Here is a 26323-nt window from a genome sequence, read left to right on the forward strand (position 1 = left end):
AGAGAGGTGAGGGAGGTGTAAATCTCGGCTCTGTTTCCTACCTCCTCCTGCAGTCAACTCCTGCTAGGGACTTCTGTTTTGTACAGCAAGAGGTGTTGGGGCTTTTCCATCCCAAGGACAGTCCTCCTTCGCTTCTCAAGGCTCTGGATTGAGGGGACTTTGTCATGACTGGAAGTTCAGCCATGGGCTCGGCTCTGATTCTGCGAGTGCTCAGTGATCTTTTAAAGGGTCCTTGACAAGCAAGTTTCCACTAAGGATCCAGCTGCGGGATGGATGCAGCTGGCAGATGCAGTGGAGAGGGCCAGCCTGGGTGAGAGGCAGCACCGGGTGGCACCGGGCAGGCTTCGGCTTCCAGAAGCGTGTGACCAGTAGTTGGCAGTAACAGTCAGGGACCTGTCTGCCCGCTTCTCCCCTATCTCAGCCATCTCATTTGGGCTGTGTCTGTGATCCACTCTTCCTTAACTTGTCTGTCAGGGAAACAGCTCATTTTCCAGGCGTCCTCTCTTATCTGAAGTCTTTCTTCTTTTTGGGGACACCTACCCCTCCCCTGTGGCTGGACAGCCACGTGAGGCTCCTAGCAGCAAAGCTGTGGACCAGAGTAGTCCCCGAGGACTTTATTCTTCTGCTTCTGTAGTCTCACTGACTCAATCATCCTTTCCGTGGAGAATCCCTGTTGTGGGATCACTTTGAGAAGTACTTCTTGGCAATGGGCTTTGTCCCTCCAGTGGGCACTCAGCAGTTGAAGGAGCTGCCATTGCTGGCAGTGCAGAGCATGGCACAAGGGCTCTGCCAGGTTCCTGTCCTGGCCACTTCCAAGTTCCTTTCCCCTTGCTCTGCTAGAGCATGCCATGCAGCCCCTCTCACTTCCACATTGCTGCTTCAGTCCTGAAGAGGATGGGATGGCATAGATGTTATCTGGGTGATGGTTCTGGCAAGACAGGCTACCTCACCCTCTGAGCTTCTGGAACTAACCACAAAAGAATATTATCTCAAATAGAGAGATTGAGAGTAGAGGGGAAGTGAATGAGGAGCCTTGTCTGGACAGGGAGTCTGTGGCTAGGAAGATTTTGCCATATGACCATCCTGTGAGCCCTTGGAACTTGCAAAACCTGGATTCCTGCTTTTCCCTTCTCCCAATCCTGAAAGGGTGTTTCAGAGGTGAGAACAGCAGCGCAATCCCTCTTATCTCTCATTCTGGGCCCGCAGCCTGCTTCCTCATTCCACGGGACTCTTGCTGATCTGCACTTTACACTATTACTTATAGTTGGCAGGGAGTATTTGTAAAACAGTCAGATGAGGGGGAGGAAACCTGGTTATTTAAATGCCATTTAAAAATCTCCCCACTCCTACCTTTCACCCCCAGATTCTTCTCTGAGATTGTTCAGAAACGACCCCTCTGAATACACCCACAGGAATCTGAAAGGGAATCCAAAGAATTGTTCCTGTTTCCTATGTTCCCAAGCTGGGACTTCGATAGGTGCACAGAAACCAGTAGTCTGTTCTGGCAGCACCGGCAGACCCAAAAGCAGGCACGAAGCTGCACATCCCACAGTGTGTTTTATGTCAACTCCTCTGCTTTCCCAATGTTTGCCTACAAAGTGACACATTTTTAAACGTGTCTTCAGATCAAGACTTTAGGCCAAACTGTGATCGCGTTTTCAGATTCCTTTGAGGGCTAAAAATGAACATACCAATGATTTTCTCCTTTGTCACACGACTCCAGGAGCGAGGCTTAAAGCAGCCGTGCAATTCCGCGGGACGTGGCGATGCTTTCGCCGGAGCCACTACTCTCTCTTGATGTCCCGGCCAAAAAAGTCGGAAGCCTGGGAGAGGGTTAAGCGATTTGTAGGCCATCGTCAGCTGGTGGACAGTCTGAGTTAGAAGTAGGGGGCTCATCAATTTGCACAAGTGGTGCATCTCCGGGCTTTTGGGTACCGTGACAATGGAAAGTCCCTTCTACAACTTCACACTGCCTCTGTACTTTCCCACTGCGTTTCAAGTACTGAATAGTCCCTCCAGGCGACACTGATTGATCTTTTGTGTTGGTAATTTATTTGATTGCCTTCCTCTTCAGCCGTTTAGTTTGCTGCCTTCCTATTTCAAGGAAAGATATGTGTTCAGCTGCTAATGCCGGGTACCCATTTGAATAGGCTTCAGCCTCCTTCTTCCTTTTTGGGACAGTTTTAGGAAGTGATAAAATTTGTCAGGGTTGAGTTTTTTGGATGTGTATAGGAAGGGGCCTCATATATTAGTAAAAACTTTTAACTCCTGACTAACTGCCCTGTCTCGTCCCTCCTCTAGTCATGCTTTTTGAACGTGAAGGGTTTCAAAGGATGGGGGGGTTGAGAGAGGAAATGCAGGCTTTACCTTCTTTGACAAAACAAGGATGAAACCATTCCGTGGGCTGCATGAGTTGGGACACCGATTTATCTTTTCCCTCTCTTCTGGTTTTCAGTGGATCTACTTGACACAAGCACTGCACAGGGTGAACTGGGCTGGCTTCCCGACCCTCCGGAAGTAGGGGTGAGTACCCACATTCAAGGAAGGGGAGCCACTGGCAGTACTAAATGATGGGAAAATATAATCCATGCTGAAATTTCAACCTACCTCTGGAAACTGAACTTCTGAGGCCCCACCTCCTCCTGGACATTTTAGGCTTTATAAGTCTCTCTCCCTTCACCTGTGAAAACTCACCCCTAGCCAGCTTTTTAAGGACTGATGCCTATTGACTCCCAGTATGATTAAACGTAACCTTGAAATATACTGTTTTCGTGAAGTAATAAAGCAATGAAGAAAAATGAAAAAAATCAAATCACCCCCCAGTTTTTCATTCTGTCATGCTGCATATAAATCCAATGTCTCTTTTTTCCCCAGTAAAATAGGCAGAACAAAAGTATTTCTGTCTCAGTCTCTCAAGAAATTAGAAACACATTATAGGTTTTTTAATTCAGCAGCTGACTGAAGAAATAACTCATAGGGCAGCAATCTGCCTGCGTGGGTGGGCTGCAAGACTTTACACCAAGCTGTGGTGTTTGGTCCACACAGCTGACAATGAGAGAGGAATTTCCCTTTGTTTTGTGACTGTAAAAATGAGTTGATGGAAGTGCTTCAAAACGTACTCCTGAAACCACTGCAACAATGGTGTACCCCAAAAGAGAGCTGAGCTCAGCTGTTTTTGTGCAAGTACAGCTATTTTGTATGAAGCATAGTTGGGCAGTCCCTCTGGTGTCACAACCTACATCAGTGAAGGTGTTCCCTCTGTAGCAGCAGTGCTGTGGGAGTGGTGTAGGAAGGCACAAAGAAAAGGGAATTTAGGGACTATGCTGTGGTAGTTAGCACGTATGTTAATATGCAGTTTCAGTTCCTCATCCATGCTCTTGTGTTTGCAGCAAGTCCCAAGCTTTCCAATGGAGAGTCTTCACCCTTCCTGCTCTAAAGCAGACCTGATGGAGTAGAGCCTGTTTCTAACTAATTTCCATGACTTTCCTCTGTAATGTGCTGTGGCTGATTTATATCCACCCCAGCCTCCTCCTCTTTCCCAGCAGCATTGCTGGGTGAGTAGAGGCAGACAGTGAGGTTCTCCTGTACTGGCAAAGCTGCATTTCTTTCATTAGTAAAGCTGTTTTGGTTATTATTAGTAGTATTATTAAATCCTGCTCAAAACAGGTGCCCTAGTGAGACATACATGTAGATCATGTTTTGCTCATTGTTCCCTTTGTTGTCTAATCAACTCTCTGTGTGGTAATTTTACCCCAATTCTAGGCTCCAGGCATGTTCAGGATAAAGTACCAAAATCTGATAGAAAATAAAACCTTTATTACAAAACATCTGAGTGTTGCACAGGAAGTTCAGAGTTGGCAAATCCTTCTGCTTGTGCTACATTTGCTTTTCAAAATATATATATTCACAATGTAATTGTAACTGAGAATTGTTGGAAATTAAGGGGAACATGGCCTCAGAGAAATCAAAATAACAGATCAGGATATGGATGACCGATAAAACAACAGAGGATGAAGAATAGATCCATTGACTTCTCATGAGCAAGTCTTTTGAGGAGATTTGTCTAATTACATAATTTCCCAATAACTGTTAGGTGGAAGTCCAACAAATTGCCACAAGCAAAAAGGGAACAATGGCTGATTCTCTTGTAGTGAGAGCTTTGAACAGGTGTTTCTGAAACCATTCCTTCAAAATGAAGGATTAAGTATGTTCAAAAAAGAACGGAAATGAATTCAGAACATTTTATGACAAAAAAGGGCCAAGATTAGTACTGAATAATCTGACTAGGTTGATTAGTAACAGGCTGGAAACGTCTGAGCTGTGTTGCACACAGAGCTGAAGGGTGTACTTCATGTAACACTGCTACTTGTAGCTAACCTCAGATGCCGGAGATCTCCCATCAGTGAGCTGGATTTGTGTCAATATACTTATCGCAGAGAGGAGGAATTTGCTGTGGGGAATTTACGTGCTTTATATGGACAAGGCCCCCGAGGCATAGCCCAGAAGAGGCTGGCTAAGTCTGTGGAGGCAGAACTACACCTTTGTTTTCTCCTCACTTGTAGCCAATGACAGAGGATGAAGTGGCTTGCCAGGTGTGGTTGTTCCATGGTCAGACCATGGCTGTATCCAAGGCAGACAATGCTCCCATTAACACACGGGCTCAGCCTGAGAACACCGCTCAGTTTTGGGCTGCACTTCCGTAGTTCAGGACTTCTGCACCACATTAGCCGGCATCTCGCCTAAGCTTAAGGGTAGTCTTTGAGTGAAAGTCTCTCTACTTTAAGTAAAGTGTCTGTAGAGTTTTGTTTGCTAAAAGGTTTGTGCTAGCGTGCTTTGTAGTAGTTATTTAGAAAGGGTTTCATTACTTTAGGCTACTATTGGAAACGAGGCTTTTAAAGAGGCACACCGTAGCTCCTACAACCCCCTTTTATCTACCTTACCACCCACCACTCCCCTCCTCTGACATATTCCTTGATAATTCTTTTTTGGCTTTGAAGTTCTGCCACAGCAACACCAGGTGGGCACAGAGAGGTGTGTTGCAGTACTAGTGGAAGATTTCCACCTTTTAACATACATTAGAGAGCCAATGATGGCCACTTTGAAGGTGTCAGAAGTACAGAAATTGCTTGCTCTCACATTTCTTAAAGACTCCTCATGCTGCACAAACAGCCTAGCTACCTGAACTGGTTTCAGATACCACTGAAACTTCAAAAAGGACCTCTCAAATCCAATCATGAACAAATTCACTTATCAGGCATAGTGGCACTGCTTCTTGGCAGTTTGCAAAAAGACATTATAAAAACTTATTAATCACTAATTTGCTTTCAAAGATAGTTGCATCAGCTGTGAACAGATTGTGATAAGGAATTATGCTTTCCTCTTGCATTTTGCTTTTAATGGACGAGGCCCTAAGTCACCCCAGCCTGGCTTTGAAGTCAGCCTTGTTCTGAGCAGGGGATTGGAGTAGAGAACCAAAGGTCCTTTCCCACCTAAATCTTTGTGTTCATGTGATAATTTAGAACTGTTTGTTCATTAGAATTCTGAGTTTGAATTTTTAGCTGAGGCACAAAAGGTCCTCATGATTTTATGTTTTGATTATTTTTCATGATTTTATGTACTATCTATTCCTATAGATTTTCTGTATCAGTTTATATGCACCTACAATACAACATATTGAGCGATCCAATATTTGTCTTTAATGCTGTGATTATCTCACTCCCAGCTTGTGGGCCTATCTTGAAATTTTCCTTTTATCCACAATTTCCAGTTTTTGTTTATGTGAATAGTATTTGCATAATCCAGTCACACTCCCATGAGTGTGTGTGACTACTTAAGTTCCAAGCCATTTGTGCTGGAGAATGCTGCACACTGGGCTTCTCAATATGACTTTCTCTCTATATATTGTTGAATGAATTGTAAATTAAACACACTTCATTTTTTTTAGCTGCTACATTTTCTTAGGATATGTGCTTTCACCAGTCTTTACTTGTAAAAGGGTCCTTTTTCATGGTGACTTCATTTTTAACTTGGATGTATGTTATTTCAGGAATCACATTTACTCCACTGCTGCCAAATTGTGCCATATTTATTACATATTAAAATGTTTGGCAAGGCTCAGTTCTCAGCTGGTAGCTGCTTTGTGGAGCCTATTTTTCCCAACTTATATTCCTGCTTGGATCATAGCATTATTAAAGCTTCCCAATGACTTTCTTAGTCTCCTTTCCAGGCTGCTATTGTTCTCAGCCTTTTATTCACAGTGAGGAGGAGGAGGACATAATTATTTTCCTGCCTATTCCATACTCTTGCTTGCTTCCACACATACTTCAAAGCATTGCTATCAGTTTCAAGCTTTCTACCAGTTTCCCAGTGTGCATGGCCCTTGATCTGCTCAGCTTTCCCAAAGTCTACTTTCAAACAAGATTAAGGACAGTAACACCAGTGGCCTAACTGGCATTAGTATACCAAAGGCTATCAGTGAATAGCCACTAACTACAACTATTGGGGCTCCAAAACCACTTGAAAACTTTGGAAATTACTTTGGTGATTCTTGTTCAGGAAAAAGAGTTCTGAGTTCTGCACCTCATGTTCCATGGAAAGTTTAATTATGACCACAGCAACTGCCAAAGTTATGTGAATACAATTTGATTAAGCAAAAAAAAATCTGTTTTTTTTTTTTTTTTTTTTTTTTTTGTTGTTGTTGTGTTGTTGGTTTTTTGTTTGTTTGTTTTTTGGGGTTTTTTTGTGTTTTTTTTTTTTTTTTTTTAATGCTGTTGTTGTCCTATTAAAGTCCAGGCATAGTTCAAATTCTACACTGATAAATTTTTAAGCAATAGACTAGATCAAGTACCTGTGACCTGTCAGCAACTTCTATATCACTGACCACACCACAACATTTGCATGCCTTCAGGTTCTAGCAAGGTGAGGTTGTGTTCCACCAGACTCAGCGGTCCCAGATTTCAGTATCAGCTGATGGCTGCTTTCTGTTCCACCACTTCTTGGTCAGACAGATAGTCCTGGTCATGAAGGAAATGGTGCTATGGGGCACACAGCCTTCAACCTGCAAGCAATTCCAGCACAGCACTCCTATCTCGTTAAACCTGGGCAGTTCACTGAGTCAGACTCAATGATCACTTAGTCAGACTTGATGATCTCTTACTCAGATAGTCTTACTTGGAAGAGTCTCAGCCAGTCAGCTTTTTGTAGCATCCAAAGGTGGTGTGAAAAACAGCCATCAGAAAAGCTGTTCTGTGCACGTCTTCCCGCAACCGTTGTTCATGCATGTCCTTTAGGAGCTAACTCAGAGGAGTGCCATCATTTCTGAAGCTGGAGTAGAGCAGCAGTGCACACCTCACTGCTCTCAGTTAAGTATCAGGCATAGGGGATTAGCTCCCCTGAGTGAACAGGATCTGTACAGAAATAAGGGAAACATGCTTAGTAAAGTCAACAACTACCTGGAAATGGGAACAACTCTGGCTTCAGGGTTGTATCCTGACATGACCTGCTGTTGTTGATCTGTGGACTGGTGGAGAGATATTTGTTAATGATATCCTGGTAATTGAAAATTAATTTTTTGTGTCAATTTGGGAGAGGAGGAAAAAAATTGTTATGCATATCCAGATATGCTTTACTCAGAAGTGTGAGAAGAGGGAATACAAACCAGTGAGATGAGAACGAGTGAAGTGTAAATTAATAGCTGTAGGGAAGGCTAGATTGCATGAGCCACCAACTAGGCAGCCTAGGAAGGAGTCACTGCCAGAGACCCAAGTAACAGTCTTGGCCAGTGCACTCAGTGTTGTGACCTGAAGGGCAGAAAAGAGCACATTGTGAGCTGAAGATGCTGTACAGCCATGACATTCATCACCACAGCTGCTCGGGCACTGGGGTGGTGACAGCCCCGTTGCCTGGCAGCTTCAGAAAGCTGCTTCACTCTTTTATAGCTGTTGAATGAGTGGACAAGGTTCACTGAACTTCCTCATGTCAACACAAAAGCAGCACAAGTCAGCTGGAGCTTGGAGATTAACCTGCCTATTGCATGGTCCTCCAAGAAGACTAACAGGCTATTTAAAATAATAATAGTATTAAAACCCAACCAACCAAACAAACAGAAAACCCAAACAAAACAACTTCTATTATAATTCTAACTAAAATACTGGTGAGTTTGCAGGCAAGCAATTAGAAAGAAAAGGCTTTACATCTTTTGTTGCCTGTTGTGTCCTCGAAGGATGAACCTATGCTTTGAACTGTGATTCTCACTATCTCAGAGGCAGATCTGCACAAAAACATTCCCATTATTTATTTCTCAAAAGGCTATTTCCATTGTTTCCAAGGCCTAGTTTCTGGCTTCTCTTTGTTTGATCTGAATATTGCCAGCTCCTCACATGACTTTCAGACTGCCATCTCCTGCAGCTTCTTTTCTCCAGGCAGGTTTGATCATCATCATCAAGGCATAATTACCCCATCCCTGTGTGGGATTCCACCTGATCCATCTTTAAAGAAACTTATACAAACAGAGCAAGTATTGCCCATCACCATCAGACTAATTTCCAGCTTCTCTGTAAACACTAGAAGTAGACTTGACACACCATACAAAACCACAGCTCACAATACAAAGCCCTTTACCTTGAAAAAATGAAAAAAAAAAATCTCTTCCATTTACAATGGATCCTATGCAATGTAATGCAGAAATAACATAAGAGCTAACATTTGCTTTATTGGTAATGTGCATTTAGCCATAAATTCTGAACTCTTAAGATGCACAATCTGATTTTTCACTCCTGTCCTTTTTGTAGTTATTGGTACTGTTAGTGAGTGGTACAGAAAGAAGTGTTCCAGACCAGCTAGGTGAAATGTTGGACCAGAGTATCATTATCACTCATCTAGCACCATCTGTTATGACCAGAACTGTTTTCATGCAAGACCTTAATGTGGTCAGGCAGTTCAGAGAATGAGCAGACAGCAGAACCTGGGTTTGATAAACAGGTTCTGTAATCGATGCACTGGCGCTCGGTGTCCCACATGAATACCTTATCTTCCCTTAAGAGTATGAGTACCAGTTAAATAGAAATGACATGGGTGGGATGGAGACCTGTGTGCTAGTGCCCTAAAGAATGAGTAATTACATAATGGAGTTGCTCCTCCCTGAAAATAACCAATGGATCATTGTGGGGAAAAAACATATCATCCCACCCATAAAGATACTGTAGATAAGCAAACATCTCTTCTGTGTTCAGTTGTTTCAAAGGCTCCATGATGATGTGATGAAATTAAAATTGCCTGACCATAGCCAAATGATCAAAGAAATAAGAGCAGCCTCAGCTGTTCTCAGATTTAAAGTTACAGGACTCATGAAGTGTCTAGATGTCACCACGCTTCTTTCATCATCGTCATCTAAATTGTCTTCCACACCAGCAAAAGAACTTCAAAGAGTATTGAGAAACATTCAGTAAAGGGTCATAGAAGCTTCAATTCTAGAATACACCACTGTGGTGATGCTATTTTTGGTTGGCTGGTCCGGCTTGCCTCCTGACAAATTTTTGTCAGATGTATTTCAACTGAAGAGAAGATCTTCATGTATTAAAACAGGTGCCAGCAAGGTGCCTCTCTTGTCACCGGCTTTGCTCTGAGGAAACTACACTATGATTGTAGCACAGCTGTAATTACCTTCAATGCTGAATCTGTTCCAGGAAGATTTTTTGGTCATGGTAGCATGCAAATGCTATACTATACAAAAGTCAAGACACTCCACAGGCAAGATTGCAGCCAGAGAAAAGGGATAAAGAGTGTTCAGTGGCACATGTTTTCCTAGGCAGTTTTAGGCTTGCCACACCAGTGATGTATTGTTGCTGAAAAAGGTTGCTGTTTTGGGGCCTTGCAATTTTTCTTCATAAAGAGATTTAATGACCTCTCAATTCTGTTGAAAATTAAATGAGATTGAGACACACTTACTATGCACGGGTACACTGTAGCTGGCTTTATTAACATAGGTGCTCTTTTCGTCTTAGTGAAATTTTCTAACCCAAAGTTAAACAAGTCATTAGATTTCAGCATATGAACACTTAGACTTTTCCAGTAGGAATTCTTATTAACTTTTCCAGTGGAAACATGCATCTTAGTTTAGTAACTTTAACCTACTGGCTAGCCTTGCCTAGCTTTTGCTTCTGTAAGTCTCTTAAAAGTATCACTGTGCCTTTCCTTGGGGGGCTGCAGACCACAGATTGGAAGTCACTGTGCTGAGGTAATGTGAAAGCAAATGAGATAGAGGTCACAGCAGGCAGGCAGGCTCTTTTTTGAAAGGACACAGGGCAAGTCCCTGGCAAGCTGGAGATGGAGACAGTATTCTTACTGCGAGTCACAAGCTCTTATGACTCCAGTCTCAGCCCACAATTTGCAATACTGTCACAGTCTGCTGCCTCTGCCACTAGCCTACCTCTCCATTAGCAGGGATGAAATTTGTATTTGTCAATGTTAAAAGCTTGTTTCCTTCCTTTTTTTCCCTACTAAAAAAGGCTAAAACCAAAAGAGACCATTGATGCCTGCAAAGCCTGAGACAATGGCTCCAAGGTGTGCAAACTGTTTCTTATACCTGATGGTAAATCCTAGGAAGAGTAACCCACAGGTACTCTTCCTGTGATGAAGGAATCATAGCTTGTCCTAGATAAGATCCTTGACACAAACTTAATCTAGAGAAGGCTTATTATACAGAAAAAGCAGAGTAAGTATTCCATAGGCTCCAGATCTTCAAACTGTATAATCATTTCAGAGTCAATAAAGGCAGATATTAAAAGGCACACCTTATCTTTGGATTTTTACTCGCATGGGAGACCAAACCAATACTGTTTACTACAAATATCTATTGGTGCCCTTTCAGGTTGTCATTGAAGTCATTCTGAATGGCCTTTATAAAGACAACTTTCTTTATATGGAATCAAACCAATACAAGGAAAGTTGCTTTCCTTCTTCGCTTTTTTCTGAACTTGCAGTGTTTTGAGGTTACTGACATATACCTTTGCTTTGAGGTTGTTTTTCACTTGACTCTAATTGCTGTGCTGGAATAATTTTGCTTTGTATTGCACCACCACACTAAGATTTTCAAGAACAAACCTCTGGAACAAGGTGCCTGTGTTAGTATATGGATTTCTGAGAAGCACAGGAAACCCGTTTGCTCTCAAATTCAATGGCTATGTACTTAGACTTCTTAGGAAGCCAAGCTACTAACCTATGGCACTCTCCTGAATGCATTAGCATTTGTTTTCTTAGTGACTTTTAAAGAATTCTGAAAGATTTTAAGAGTTTGAAGACTAGTTTAAGGACAGTTTACACTCTAACTTAAAAAATAAGAGAGTTTAAAAGACATTTTAAAGAATAACATGCAAAGACTTCAAGAACTCTTTAGCTTGCTTGGAGCAGGGAATTGGGCTAGATGATTTTCAAGGGTCCTTTCCAGCCTAAATCTTTCTATGATTCTGAATCTCATGAGAAAGTTTTCTCTCGCATCAAAAACCCACAAATTCACTCACTGCTAAAATAAGAAAGTCTGACTAACTCTGTTCTCCACTTCTAGAAGAATGTTACCTATTCTGTGGCCAACTGGAGTAAGGAAACAGAGTCTGGAATGAAGTGGGTAAAAAGTTACATTATCAAAGGAGGTTGATTCAATGTCATTGGCAGACAAACTGCAGAGGCAAGTAATTAATATTGATTGAGCCAGAGTTTACCACACATGTTTATTAAGAACATTACATTAAAAGTCAGAGGCACACATTTTGATTTTGCAGCAGATTCTTTGAGGATGGGAGACAGTTGCCTGGCAACTTCTGGTCTCATCACCCTTTCATTAAATGTTGTATGTAACAGTTTTCCTCTACTACTTTGAATTTAAAAGCTTCACTGAATAATGAAGTCAGAAGCATATTTAACAATAGTTCTGTATTGTTAGCATAAATAATATCCTCATTTTACTTCCTTTACCCATCAGCAGTAGAGTCTAGAAAAAACATGTCTGACTCCCTTGTTATTTCTTTGCACCACACTGCATATGAAACTGTGCAATTGTCAGTGCCAAGCATCTTTGCCCTGAAGAACTGAGTCTGGGAGAAGCTGGGCTGAGATGAGCTAAGAAATACAGGAATTAGCAATTGGATTTTTTTCCCAGCAGTATAGTTTAAAGGAATTTTTGTTGTTGTTGTTGCTACAGTTGCCACCACTGAAAATAAAACTTTGGTCCTCTATCATGTAAGTTTTGAAAATGTATTTTCTTGACAGGCACCACAACAGCTCATGTTCGGTGAGACATGCAAAAACCACTTTCTGGTGTCACTTGTCTGTGGTACTGCCTTAGGATAAACTGCTAATGGAAAGTAGTCTAACTCTCAGCCTCCAAATGCAATTATGCTTTCCCCAGGCAGACGCGCATTGAAAAATGCTTCTAAAAGCCAGTCCTAACTTTGGCAGTGTATGAAAGCCAGTTTGCTCTTATTCTCCTTCCTAACTTCTTTTCTTCTACTTCAGTCTATTTCAGGATGCATTGTAAATTCAGTTTGTAACATTTTCTGGAAGGTTTTCAGTTAAAGACTGCAAGAGGTCATTAAGTGATTATCCCTTCTGCTTGATCAATTGTGATTGATCCATCAGTCTCTTTCTTTGTTTTGCTATCATAAATCTTTTCACCTCCAGTGAGTGAAATAAGTGTAAATCCTGTGTGCTGCAGGTCTATGCCAGCTGGATCAGATTAAGAGGGTGGGGTAACACTGGGGATTAATTATGTGGAAAAAAAAGGGAACAAGAAGGGACACATAGATATCATCCCCAGAACTTCTTGGGAGGAGACTGCTAGTATGCACTTAGGTAAAAGGCTGAAATTATGCAGAGAGGAGCTTGTGCTATCAGCACGACTTGCTAGTTTGGAGAAGGCTCTCCAATACTTTTCAGACTGGGACTGGGTAAGAGGTATACTCTAAATCATGGCGTAAAAGCAGAGCCTCTTTGGCACTCTGTGGGTCCATCTCTGTATTCCGCTAACAGAGTGACCTGGTCTGTGGGGAGAAAAGCTGTTGTGCTGTGAGCACAGGAGGTGGTGGTGCTGAAGAAATGTGTGAATCTCATGCTCAGCCCATGAGATTTGACAAGTCTGGAGTAACACAGAGACTGAGGCCTTGTTTAAATTGCATCTTAACCTGGGGTGTGATTTAAAACCCAGATGCTTAAACTTGTGCCAGTACTTATGTGGGCACTTGTTTCAATTTAATTTGATTAAACATTTAAAGCATAATGAGAAAGGCAGTCTTAGCATTGGAGGAAAAAGGATGTAAGTTATTTTCCCTGTGGACAAGACCTTGCTTTCCAAATTTTCAGTTCTCATATATGAATTACTCAAAAGAGAATGTTCTTTGCATTTTGTATCTGACCTGTGGTAAGGAAAGAAAAACTAGAGCCACCTAAAATTTGACAAAAGCATATGTTAAAATCAGTATCAAACTTTATTAGATTCATGTAAATAGTATTAGTAAGGCCATATAACCAGCTGGGCCCATGTCCTCCTCTTGGCCATTATTTGCCTGGGGAAGATGCAGAACCTTAATGCAATATGAAGTAAGGAAAATCAACTGAGTTTTAATAGTTAAATTAGGTTTTGCAAAATATCCCACTTAAAGAAGCGTGAACTCCAAGTTAATGAGTGCTTGCTCTAGAACAGTCTTTCTGCAATTTACTTTTCCATTATGCCAGACCTTCTTTTCTCTTATTCCCAAATGCTGTGCATTATTTCCAGGGACAGATAATAGTCCTGGTGTGGTAGGTCCTACTGTACACCCTGGATGTAAACTGTGGCAGAGAGAAGTGGCCAACATACAGAAGTAGTGGGTCTTTTTCTCAATCTCTAGGATACGCAGTGCATGAAAGAATAAACTGGAACCAAGATAGGATGAAAGGGATGTAAAAAGTTCTATGTAAGTCAGATCCTAATTGCAGGATCCTCTTTTCCTCCCTATGTACAGGGTTTAGGCAGCCAAGGGGCTCTACACCAGATGCAGCTCTTGCTGAGTGTAAGAAACTTTTTAGCTGGTGAGGCCTTGAGCGCCGAACCCTGCGTAAGAACTGATTTTTAGGCAAGATTTTGTCATATTTGAAGTGAAACTTATTTCCCTCACCTATCTAACAATATGTGTTTTCTTCTCCCCTGGGAGCAGTGGAGTGAAGTGCAGCAGATGATAAATGGTACCCCAATCTACATGTACCAGGACTGCAGTGTGCTTTCCGAGGGTGACACCGATCACTGGCTTCGCACCAACTGGATTTACCGGGGTGAGGCAGCCTCCCGCGTTTATGTGGAGCTAAAGTTTACTGTGAGGGACTGCAAGAGCTTCAAAGGTGAAGTGGTGACCTGCAAAGAGACCTTCAATCTCTATTACATGGAGTCTGAACAAGATGTTGGGATCCAGTTTCGCCGCCCACTGTTCACCAAGGTCTGTATTGCTGGGGGTGAAAACTGAGTCATATCTTTCAGCTTAAACTTGTCATATCTTTCAGCTTAAGCTAGGTGTGTCTTGCTGGCTGGAACAGGCCAGGAGAACCAGCATGTGGGGAAGGGCATGGATAGTAAGTGTTGTCCTTAGAGTAAACTTTACCCCTGGTGCCCTCTGTGATGCTCAGAGCAGTCTTTGCCACAGGAGGCATAGGAGGTTTCAAATGAGATCAGACCTGCTGTTCTGCGTAACCTCTTATTTAACAAGACACCATGTAGGTAAGGATTCTAAAGGGTTGTGACAGGGCTGGATGGTTACACCAATTTTTAGAAATAGTAAAGCAGAGACCAAAGGTATTTTTCTTGCTTTAGGGAATAAAACAAGATTAGACCAAGCAAAAAACAGAACCCAGTTCAGGTCTCAGTGGTCCTGATTATTTATTCTGATTGCCATGAGGTATAGGGTCTTGTTTCATCACTGGAGGTGATGGCTTGCTACAGTGAAGTTCTCCCATGTGTGAAACTATTTAGCACTGCTGTATTTTACCTGCTGTTTTCCTCAATGTTGTGCTCTCTTGCCATGGAAACATTAGAATTGCAGAATAGAGAACCTCTGGTTTTTGTTTTTTTTTTCAGAGGAAATTCTCTAAGCCAATTCTGTTCTAATAGAAGCCAAAGACCTGAATTATTTGACTGCCCTTTCCTTTGCAGTTTAAATGGGATGTGACGGAAACAAAGAGTAGTAAAGGCTACCACAGGCAGAGCAGAACTCTGGTAACTGATTCCCCTCCCTCCCCAGTGCTCCTCCATCTCCCCTGCAGCCTACAACATGAATTTGTGCGATACCTCCACAACTCCTAAACATGCCTTATGATCCCTGCCAAATGCAGCTGCTCTACAGAGCCTTTCATCTCCAATCCAACTACAAGGAGTGGGTGGTGTTGTACAATGGGAAGGGGCCTGCGGAGGAGAGGATCAGTTATCAGGCTCTCCCACCAAGAAGAAAGGCCACCCCACCTGCAGTCCAGCTCTTCCATGTCACAGGGTGTCACAGAGGCCTTCCCACTTGCTCAAGCATGGAAAATACTCTCACTCACTCATTCACTCTTAACCTTTGTTTGCAGAGGCAGTGGGAATGCAAAAGCATGGGAGCATTTTTCACCCAAGTACCTACAGTGCTGAAATATGTTGAGTGCTGCACAAGGAGCACCTTACAGTAGATCATCTGAACTGCAGCAACTACAGCCTAAAAACAAGTGGCTGTAATTCCCCGGGTGGTTTCAAAGCACAGCTCTTAAGTGGTGTTGTGGATTTACTGCATGCAATTTGCAAACAAAGAATATTATGACAGAAAAGGGGCATCTCTTGAACACCTCTGAAGTCAGAGACTCGGAACTCAGGGTACTGTAGAAGACCAGTGAATGACTACAAAGCAGTTGAAGGAGATGATGGATGGAAAGTACAGAGGGAGGAAAATATGCCCACCCCATTTTTAACACATCTTTCAAGTGCAAAGAAAGCATGCAGTGCAGTGGCATTAGAAGTAGTTGACTAGACAGTCCCTAGAAGGCCTTAGTATAAAAAAGGCCTGAGAGGAATGGGTATCTCAGCTGCTGTGGCCTGTTCAGATGGTAAAGCTGTTGTCTTTCTCTTTTTTTTCATGTAGCTCAACACTGTGGCAGCAGATCGGAGTTTCACAAGCAGAGACATCGAGTCGGGGGCCATGCAGCTGAACACAGAAGTGTGCCCCATTGGGAAGCTCTCTCGCCGGGGCTTCTACCTGGCTTTCCAGAACTCTGGGGCTTGTGTAGCCATGGTGTCTGTCCGAGTGTATTACAAGATTTGCCCGGAAGCGGTGCGGGGCCTGGCCCGCTTCCCAGAGACGCTGGCAGGGTCAGAGGGGCTGACAGAAGTGCCTGGGGTCTGCGTGGAGGACGCGGCTGAAGAAGTGGGCTCTCCCCCCAGGATGCACTGCAGCACCGACGGGGAGTGGCTGGTGCCTGTGGGCCGATGCCTTTGTGCTGTGGGGTTTGAGGAAGTCGATGGGAGCTGCGTAGGTGAGTATGCAGACACTAGCTGTAGGCCATGGGAGAGGTTCCAGAGAGCTAGAGATCAGAGTATCTGTAAGCAGAAAGTGGGATCAGGAGAGTTAGTGTGGTCTACCTCTCTCTTGCCTACCCTCTGTATCTTATATCTTTCCTTCTCCTTCTCCTTGGCTTCTCTTTTTCAGTTGGGATTTTTCTCCTCATGTGTCAGGTGTAAGACCTGCACACACCTCTCCACTCCCTCTTGGGCTTCATCCAGGACCTTTCAGTTCTGGAGCTAGTTTCTGCGAGCTGTAACTGTGTGATTGACACTGACTCACTCAACAACTGGTTCTCAACCCTTGAACAGCAGCCTTGTTCTCTCAGGGCAGATGGGTCAGACACACAGAGCAGGGTATTTGTCCCGTGACTAGAAAGCTGAGAGGCAGAGGGGACAGGTTTCTCCTCTGTCCCTCATTCTTCTTGGACTGGGATGGCTTTTCTGCCATGGGAAACCATGTAAAGCATATTGCACAATAGTGTGGTGCCTGCTCTTCTGAAGAAGAGCAATTAGCAAGCAAAAGAGTCACCAGGATGCTGGAGTCACAGCAAGCAAGGGTTGTTGGAGTAAGAAGTGCAGGGCTCTCCCTTGGCTGCAGAGGGGACAAGATTCAGCTTCTTAAGGCAACTTAGTTTGACACGCGTGTTGTTTTGGGGGATATGTATTACTGCAGGGAGACAGGTTAAAGACAGCAGATCTCTGCTCTCGTTGCCAAAGCTGTGTGGCACAAGGCTAAGGCCATAGGGATCCATGCAGTGCTCTCAGATTCAGCAGGTGCCCCATGTCTCTGCTTTGCTCTGCTACAGGGAGCTGGCGTCTATGAACCCCTACTGCTTGCTGCTCATTTTGCTTGGGGAGCTGGAGAAGGTTGAAGCACAAGATCCTTGCCTCCTCCAGCAATCCCCTCTCCTCTCACAGCCCAGCCAGTTTTTCCACTTAGGTGCTACAGAGCTCTCCCCGCCCTCCTGAGAGCACTCCTCTGGGAAGGGGCAGGGAAGCTGTCATGTCTGGACAAGCCTCGACTGCTATCGCAGCACAGGTTCATTCTACATCTGTGCTTTCATCCCACTCCGCCCAAGTACAGCTGCAGCCAGAAGTATGTTTTGCAGGATTAGTAGGGACTGGGGAGGGCTCCCAGGAGAGGAAGGGAAGAGGGGAGAACCTAGCAGGAGTAGGGAGAGGTACTTCACAACCAGAATAGTGTCTTATTGGAGCATCAGGGGAGAAGGTGAATGCAGGAGGAGGATATCTTAGGATCTGCTCCCTCAGCAGAAAAGACCAGACTGTGCAATGGACTGGGAGTAATCCAGCTCAGGATAAATACTGAAATCACAGATTTTACTTTGTCCTCAGAACAGAGAAGGACTTCTTCAGACATGTAAAGTGTGACAGGATGGAAGACCTGGCAGTGTCATTTTGATTCTGAGTTTTGCCTGGAGTAGGGAGCCAAAAAAAAAGGGAAGGCTGCACCTTTGCCTTTTAACAGGGAAAAGAACCTGACCTCTGTTACAGGACAGGAGACAACAGACAGCCAGAGGATCAGGTCCTTACCTAGTTCCCTCAATCTCTCAGTGAATTCCCTGCTGTATAGTGCTCTGCTGGGTGCAGAATGGCTCAGCCACCTCAGAGTCCCAGAAAAGCTGTGCCTGCTCCAGAGCATTCAGACTTTGCTGCCCATAAACGCAGAGCTCATGATTAACTTCCTCAACTGTGTAATTTGCTGTGCCCCGGCCTGTGCTCTGGCTCCTTGCAGTGCTCTGCAGGGCGGCAGGTGAGCCGAGCTCCCCGCCAGCCCCACTCTGGTGCCCGCAGCCTTCCCGGCCTAGCTGGCAGCTCACGGGGGGCACCTGCAGGAATAAGGAATGAAGGAATAAGGAATGAAGGAAGGGCCCCAGCCATCCTCTCTGCCCTCTGGTGCTTGGAGCAGGCCCTTTCCCAGACTCGTTTTTCCCATCGTGCCGCCCGGAGCGGGTGCCCAAGGCCCGGGCAAACCGGGGGCCAGCGGGGCTGGGCAGATGCCGAGGCTGCTGGCTGCGCGCCCGCCTCCCGCGCCCCCGGGCTGGCCGCGGGCAGCCGCCCCTCCACCTCCGCACCCCCGGGGCCAGCGGGGGGAGCCGGGAACACCGGCAGGCCCCTCCGCACCGCCGGCCCCAGCGCCTGGCCGGGCCGGGCCGGGGCCCCTCCGCACCGCCCCGGGGCGGGGCCGGGCCGGGCTCCGCGGGCCGCTCCCGCCCCCTGCCGGCCGCCGCCGCCAGCTCGTGTCGCCGCTGCTGCCCTCGCCTCCTGAGTGTGTCCCTTCGAGCCGAGCACCCCGGTGTCCCCGCTGCTGCCCTCGCCTCCTGAGTGTGTCCCTTCGAGCCGAGCACCCCAGTGTCCCCGCTGCTGCCCTCGCCTCCTGAGTGTGTCCCTTCGAGCCGAGCACCCCAGTGTCCCCGCTGCTGCCCTCGCCTCCTGAGTGTGTCCCTTCGAGCCGAGCACCCCGTGCCGCTGCCGCCCTGCGGCCTCTCTGCCGGGCTGTGGGCTCCCTGCAAGGCATCTCCTGCTTGGAGGGGCTCGGCACAGCAGGTGTGGCCGGTGGGCTGGAGTGGCGCTCAGAGCTGGAGGAACAGAGGCGCTCCTGGGGTCAGAGTTACTTGTTCTGGAGCACAAGTCTTATGAGGAGCGGCTGGAGGAGATGGGGGCGTTGAGCATGGAGGCTCAGGGGACACCTTATCCCTCTCTACAAACACCTGAAAGGAGGGTGTAGCCAGGCGGGGATCAGTCTCCTCCCAGGCAAGTAGTGACAGGACAAGAGGACATAGTCTTTAGCTGGTTTAGGTTGGACATCAGGAGGAATAACTTCACAGGAGGGGTGATTAGACATTGGAATGGGCTGCCCATGGAGGTGGTGGAGTCACCATCCCTGTAGTTAAGAAAAGACTGAGCATGCCACTTGGTGCTATGGTCTAGTTGACATGGTAGTGTTCAGTCACAGCTTGGGCTCGGTGATGTCAGGAATCTTTTCAAGCCTAATTGATTCCGTGATTCTTGCAAAGGTTCCCAACCCCAAATTTCTATCATTTACTTGCAGATGGTCTCAGCCTGATAAGAGTGTATGTATGTTGTGTCATATCTGTGGCAGGTAGTATTATACAGGCGACATCAGAACCTCTGTGTTATACAAGAATGTGGCCATGTGCTTCCTTTGCTTTTCATGTCAAAGCTCTCCTGGCCCAAACTGATCCAATGTCAGGAACTCTCAAATCTTATGCTGGAGCAAAGTGGCAGGAGGCCTCAAAACTTTCATCTTCAGTCCTGCATGTAGAAGTACTCTCAGTTGTGAGCAGCCTGAAGATCAAAGTAACTTTTACTGCCTGTTTCTCAAAGGGATGATTTGATCTGGAGTATAAATGGAATCTCTTTGGGCTGTGACAATCAATACTTGAGCCTTGTAATTATTTTCAATGGCCTTTGCTATCATTAAACACATAGTTGCATGATTGTATCTCAGAATGATAGATTTTCCTGAGTGGTTCTGTCATTTCATGGAATCAGAAGGTGCTGGTTTCTCCTACTTGTGATTATTTATTTTTTTTCTGGGCTCTTCAAGCATCCCTTCTGCAGACTAATGATGAGTTGTCTTGTTTGGCCTGTGTTAGCGGAAAGTTTTCAAGGTCCGTCAGATGTTCCTCTTTGTCACATAGTAGGAATGGCTGGGTTTGTCTTCTGGATGAAGAATCCTTTCCTATACTATGCTCCACCACAGCAAACCATTTGTGTGAAGCTGCTGAACAGATGGTTTTCTCCATTGGGATCTCCTGAGGATTACACAGGATATTGTTGCTTTTATAGTGCAATATAAAAAGGGTCATTCCCTTAATGCGCACGTTAAATGCAAAGTGGTAGCTCTGGCAGAAAATTAGTGTATGCATTTCTCTACCATCTGATTAGAAATAGGTTGGTTGTTTCTTTAGCTGCTAGAACTTTTGATTAATTTAGCACAGGCTGGCAAACAATTAAATTCACAGGTTGCCTTGAGCTCTGTCACTGATTTTGTCCTCCCTGCTACACAACTGTAGGAGTGAAGCATTGACCTTGAGACAGCTGGTAAGCTGACCAGTGCTTCTGTGCATTGAACTAATAGTAACACAGCAAAAACAGGTGGTCAGATGTTACACTGAGAGAGTGTGGCTGCTCCTTTTTGTAGGACTGGAAGTAGAAAACAGTGACACCTCTTCTCTTGCAGTCTGTGTTGGCTCCATAGCCAGTTCCACTCAATGCTGTGAGGTGAACTGATAGCTTCCTAGATATTCCCCAGGGCCCTGCCAGATGATGCTCTGGTACAATACTTGAAATCAGCAAAGATGCTTCTGCCAAAAAGCCTACTGGCTCCCTCTATGGAGTCAGCAAGCAGAAGACTGTGAGAAGTGCAAGGATTTGTAGCTACTCTTTATGGTTCTTATTTGTGGTGTGGAAAGCTTGAAGGACAAGGTGAGGACCAGTCTGGGTTTACATTGGAGGAAGATTCTGAGGTTGACTGGATTCTGTATTCATGCAGCCTCTTTGAGGATTAGATCCTCCTTCTTCAGTCTGCAAGTCCTGTCATAATACTGATGCTACCTTGAATTGCGTCTTCTCTCTGTCTGCTCTGAGATGATTGATCTAGGTGACTGCCAGGTGTCCAGGTGTTCCTTCCAACCTAAATATTTCTTTGAACTAAAAAAATGGAGGCATATAAAGGAGTGTTCAAGAAGCTTTTTTGTTGATCTGGGTTTATTGGTTATGTTATGCTGGCTTATGTTTGTCCTTCCACAGCCTGCCAGCGAGGGTTCTACCGCCACTCCCTGGATGCTAAACACTGCCTGAAGTGTCCCCCCAACAGCTTGTCCAACGAGTCAGGGGCTACATCTTGCCCCTGCAATGCGGGCTTCTACCGAGCACCTTCAGAGGGCCAGAACATTGCTTGTACCCGTGAGTTGCACACAGAAAGGAAGAACAATATCCAAACAGTGTGAGGGGTAAACTTACTGAGAGCATCACCACAGAGAGGAACTTGGGGGTACTGCTGGGTGAAAAATTGGGCATGAGCTGGTAGCATGAACTTGCAGCCCAGAAAGCCAAGAGAGACTGGGACCTATTGGATCATGTCCAGAGAAGGGCCCTAAAAATGATTGTAGGGATGGAACACCTCTCTAATGAGGAAAAGTTGAGAGAGTTTGGGTTATTCAGCCTGAGAAGAGAAAGCTTTGGGGAGATACTCTTGTGGCCTTTCAATACTTAGTGGGACCTGCAAGAAAGATGAAGAAAGGGTTTTTATACTAAGGCCTGTAGACAGCACTAAGGACAATGGTTTTAAACTGAAAGAGGGTGGATTTAGATGAGACACATGAAAGAAATTTTTTATGAAGAGGGTGATGAGACCCTGGAACAGGTTGTGGGTGCCCTATCCCTGGAAGTGTTCAAGGCCAAGTTGGATGGGGCTTGGAGGAGCCTGCTCTAGTGAAAGGTGTCCTGCCCAAGGTGGGAGGGTTGGAACTAGAAGGTCTTTAAGGCCTCATCCAACCCAAACCATTCTGTGGCTCCATGGACAATGATACGGGGGAGAAAATAAAAGGTTGGAAAATGGGGATGAGAGATCAGAGAGGGAGAGGCTGGGCCGGAGAGAGGGCTCCATTTGAAATGCATCTGCAGATGGGAAGCTGTCACAGAACTTTGGGCACCAGCAGCTGGATCTAACACTTCCTTCTGTGCTCCCTGTAGGCCCACCCTCGGCTCCCCGCAATGTCAGCTTCTCCCTGCTTGGCACCCAGCTGAGCCTGTGGTGGCAGCCACCCAGTGACCACGGCGGGAGGAAGGACCTGACTTACACAGTCTTCTGCCAGCGTTGCCATTTCCTGTCCTGTGAGCCCTGTGAGGCTGCCGTGGTGTTCTCCCCCAGTGCCTCTGGTCTCACGAAACCTGCAGTGGACGTGGATGGCCTAGAAGCTTACACCAATTACACATTCACTGTGGAAGCCCATAATGGTGTCTCAGGAATGGGACCTGCTCTACAGAGAACTGCTCCAGCTGTCTGGGTCTCAGTTGGACATGCAGGTTAGCAGAAGCAGAGAGAATTTCTTCCTGCTCATCATGAAAAGGAAGAGGAATCTCTGTGAATACTTAAGCTTTCTCCATCTTTTCCTTCTGCCTGACACGTGTTGGTATGGTATGATAAGGGTTCTAAAGTACCTCTGCCTCTGACATGTAAAGTCCTTTAGTCATATTCCTCACAAATCAATGTAGCAGTAATGGTTATCCATCAAGAGCTATGAATCCACCAGAACTTAACAGAGATGAGGAGGATGAAGCCCTCCCTATTACACAGCCTAAGTATGTGTGACAGGAAGAATGAGGGCTGTGTCATGAAATATTTCCCATGACTCAGATATTGCAAAACACCAAACACAACAGAAACCCTGGTTTAACTGGAAAATAAAAGGTTTTGAAAGCATGGAGGGGTGAGGATGTTAAATCTTGACACATTTCTGTAGGTTAGCTTCAATCTGGCTAGTTTGGCTGTCCTGTAAATACTTTCCAGAGCACCATGAAATGTGATTATAGAAAGGTGACATCACAGCCCTCAACAGCCCTTGGTGCATTCCCTGGATTGTAATTTAGTAACAAAATATGACTTTTCTTCCTGATGCTATGCGGGGGCAGCACAACTCTGAGCTAGAAAAGCAGAGCTACTTTTGGCTTGCCTCATCACTTCCTGATGATGATGAAGGACAAGGAGACAACCAGGCTTAACTCCTCAGTCCTTGCAGGCTCTTGAGAATTATCTTTTTATTCATGAGCAGCATGCATTTGCAGTCAGCTGAGAGATTTTGAGCATTGAGTTTCACTGTACCCTTATGCAATGCAGCTGCATTCATAAATCATTACATAGGAGAGCTGTGCTACTGCTGCTGTAGGAGCATAAAATCCTAACATTTTTAATTTCAAATTGGACACTTTCAGTGCAGTCCTGGAATAAATGTAATTTCTTGGAAGGTGGATTTTATTTTGGGGGCCAAACACAGTTATGCTTCCACTGTTTGGGCAGAAGCACACTATTCACAGAACGCAATTAATTACAACCAGAGACCTCCTTTCCCTTCCACTACACAAGAGAAAAATGACAGTGGCAATGAGACTCAGTTCCAGTTGAATGGTATGACCAGAGCTTCTGGTAGAGAGAGGACATAGTTTGCATTTTGTTTGTATTTCCCCCTCATGTTCTCTGTTCTCTCCCACTGCAGCTCCAGTGACAGTATCCCAGTTTATTCTGACACAGAGAGATGACAGCAGTCTTTCTGTTTCTTGGCTTGCCCCACGGCAACGCAGCCGGACCTCAGTGGAGTATGAGGTCATGTTCTTTGAGAAGGTAAGGCCTGCCTGATTTGCTCATCCCCCTTTCACCCAAAGGGCTGGAAGTGTCCTCTTGTTCAGCATGCATTTGTTACTTGATCCTGTTTGGTTCCTGCAGGGGGAGGAGGCACGTTACACAGTGAAGCACCTTCTTGAGCCAAATGTCACTCTGCGAGACCTGCAGCCAGACACAGCCTACCTGCTCCGTGTGAGATCCATCACACCCCTGGGGCCTGGGCCCTACTCCCCAGAGCAGGAATTTCGCACCCTTCCACCAGGTAAAGGGCAAGCACTGGTATCTCATCTGGGAGAAACTCACTTCCCCATCAGATGGTGTATTCTCATGGTACATGGATCTCTTTTTGTGTTCTGCAGGCTGTAAGGCAAGATGCCACTCTCCTGAGTTCCTTGCCTGTTGCTTTGTGAAGACAAAAGATATTTTTGTTGCTTCCTTGCCATCTTACAAAATTTGCTTGTACTTTCCCCTTTAGACCTGATCAGTCTCAGTTTATTGTGTTATACTGGCACAATATTTAACCAGACCTTCATTTAGTTTTTGAGACATTTTAATTTTGGCTAATGTTTTTAAGTTTGAGTGCTGGTCAAATAATTACCATATGCCTCCTTTTGTGTGCCAGTTACTAGTGAGAATGAGAACTCAGAGGACCTCAGCACTATTTTTTCCAGCTTTCAGTTCCACTGTATGTAGTCCAGCTCCTGAATATAGCTCTGCTCAAAGAGATGGCATGTACCACTGAAAAAAGTTCTTCACCAAAGTACAATGTGTAGAAGGCCAAGCTGTCAGGGCCACAAGAAGACCTCTCTCCTGTGTCAAAGAACATCTTATATAGGCCTGACACCCAATCTTCTCTTTCCCTGGGTCACCCAGAAGCTTCCCCTTAATCTAAAGTTTTCTGTAATGGAATTTGCTCTCTCTTCATTCCACAGACTCCTACTGACCCTATGGATAGCTTTAGAAATACATGTATTGAAGCGCTGCATTTGAAAGACTAATTTTATTGTAATGAAATAAGGACACAAGGAAGAAAGCTAAGGCATACCTTAATGTAACTAAATAGTTAAATTAACAGTGTAAAAGCTGATAAGGAGTTGGGATATCACTACTGGAATGTAAATGTTGGACCCTTTTTGGCACCAGGGGCTTTTGGTAAAATCTTCATGAAGTCACAGTGACAAATGATGATAACAAAAATGATGTTTAACCAATTAAATAATATACTACACAGGCCCTGTGAAAAAGATGTAAACTATCATGCAAAATTGTTTTGATTAAGACAGAATAAGTTAGAAAATACTTTCATCAATATTATGTTTTATTTCAAATGAAAATTGATCACCTTATCATGTCAAGACAAAGGTATTTCGAATATGAAAGGGATTAAAAAGAAGTGCCAGCAAGGTTTCATTTGATGAGAGTTCTTGTTTAATGATACTAGGAGCATTTTTTAGCTATTATAGTCTAGGAATATTAGTGTAGCAGGATTTGCAAGAAATGGCAATTTTGTATTTAAATCTGAATTTGATGATTTAGATGCCTTAAATTCCTGCAGAAGTTCTGTGCATCTAAATGCTTCTCCATTTTATTAAGAAGGATACTATTTCACCTTCCAAATTTTAGCTTTTTGATTTTGACAAAACAAGGACATTAGCTCTGTCTCTTGATTTCTGATTAAGTAAGCTGATGATTTTTAGTAATTTTAGTGGGATGAGTCAGAGGAAGAATAACAAGTGTTAATTAGGCTTTATGGATGCTGGCCATTTGACTAGATATTAGGAAACGCTTCCCCACACAGGTCTGTGTATCATTTGTTCCTTGCTTTAAAATTTTCTAATTTATTTAAAAATTATTTGAGGATTTTCTTTCTTCTGGATGTTTTCCTAAATCTCTTTTGGGAAAATATTAAAAATATGTAGATTGTCATTACTTCTCCATTAATGCATTTTAAGTTCCTTATTTTGGTTTGGTTTTTCTTTTTATTTATGAGAAATAAGTTTTAAAAAGACCAGCAGAGGTAATATAGCATTTTCTCTGATGAATTCAAATGCACTTTGTGGAAATGCCTAGCTTTAGCTTGAGAACCTAAATGGAAGGAGACAACCTGTGTTATGTGAACTCTCCCAAAGCTATCCAATCACAGAATGAAACCACCTGATGCTCAGTTTTGAGAACATAGGAATATGATAGACTGCAAGTTTGTAAGTCAGTACTTGTTTCAGGAGTCCTAAGCAGTGAGGGGCTTTTGTTAGGGTAGTTAGGCAAGGAACCAGCCCCAGATATTGATGGGAGGGGAGGGTATAATTAATTTCATAAACAAGAAGAGAGTCACTTTAGACTGTTGGGGAAAATCATGTCTTTGCTTTGCCATAGTTTAAATCAGCTACTGAGCTGGA

General features: G+C 44.5%; 1 protein-coding gene across 1 annotated transcript in view; it reads left to right on the top strand.

Annotated features, from left to right (window-relative positions):
- Positions 1–26323, top strand: part of EPHA1 (EPH receptor A1) — a 34256-nt gene that overhangs the window by 835 nt on the left and 7098 nt on the right. The window contains exons 2-8 of the mRNA XM_059465823.1: positions 2456–2523; positions 14184–14459; positions 16125–16515; positions 21338–21493; positions 22283–22615; positions 23803–23927; positions 24030–24189. Coding sequence (XP_059321806.1) covers positions 2456–2523; positions 14184–14459; positions 16125–16515; positions 21338–21493; positions 22283–22615; positions 23803–23927; positions 24030–24189 — 1509 coding nt within the window. The remainder of the gene's footprint in view (positions 1–2455; positions 2524–14183; positions 14460–16124; positions 16516–21337; positions 21494–22282; positions 22616–23802; positions 23928–24029; positions 24190–26323) is intronic.

This window comes from Ammospiza nelsoni, chromosome 2, assembly GCF_027579445.1.
Source record: "Ammospiza nelsoni isolate bAmmNel1 chromosome 2, bAmmNel1.pri, whole genome shotgun sequence".
Taxonomy (NCBI): domain Eukaryota; kingdom Metazoa; phylum Chordata; class Aves; order Passeriformes; family Passerellidae; genus Ammospiza; species Ammospiza nelsoni.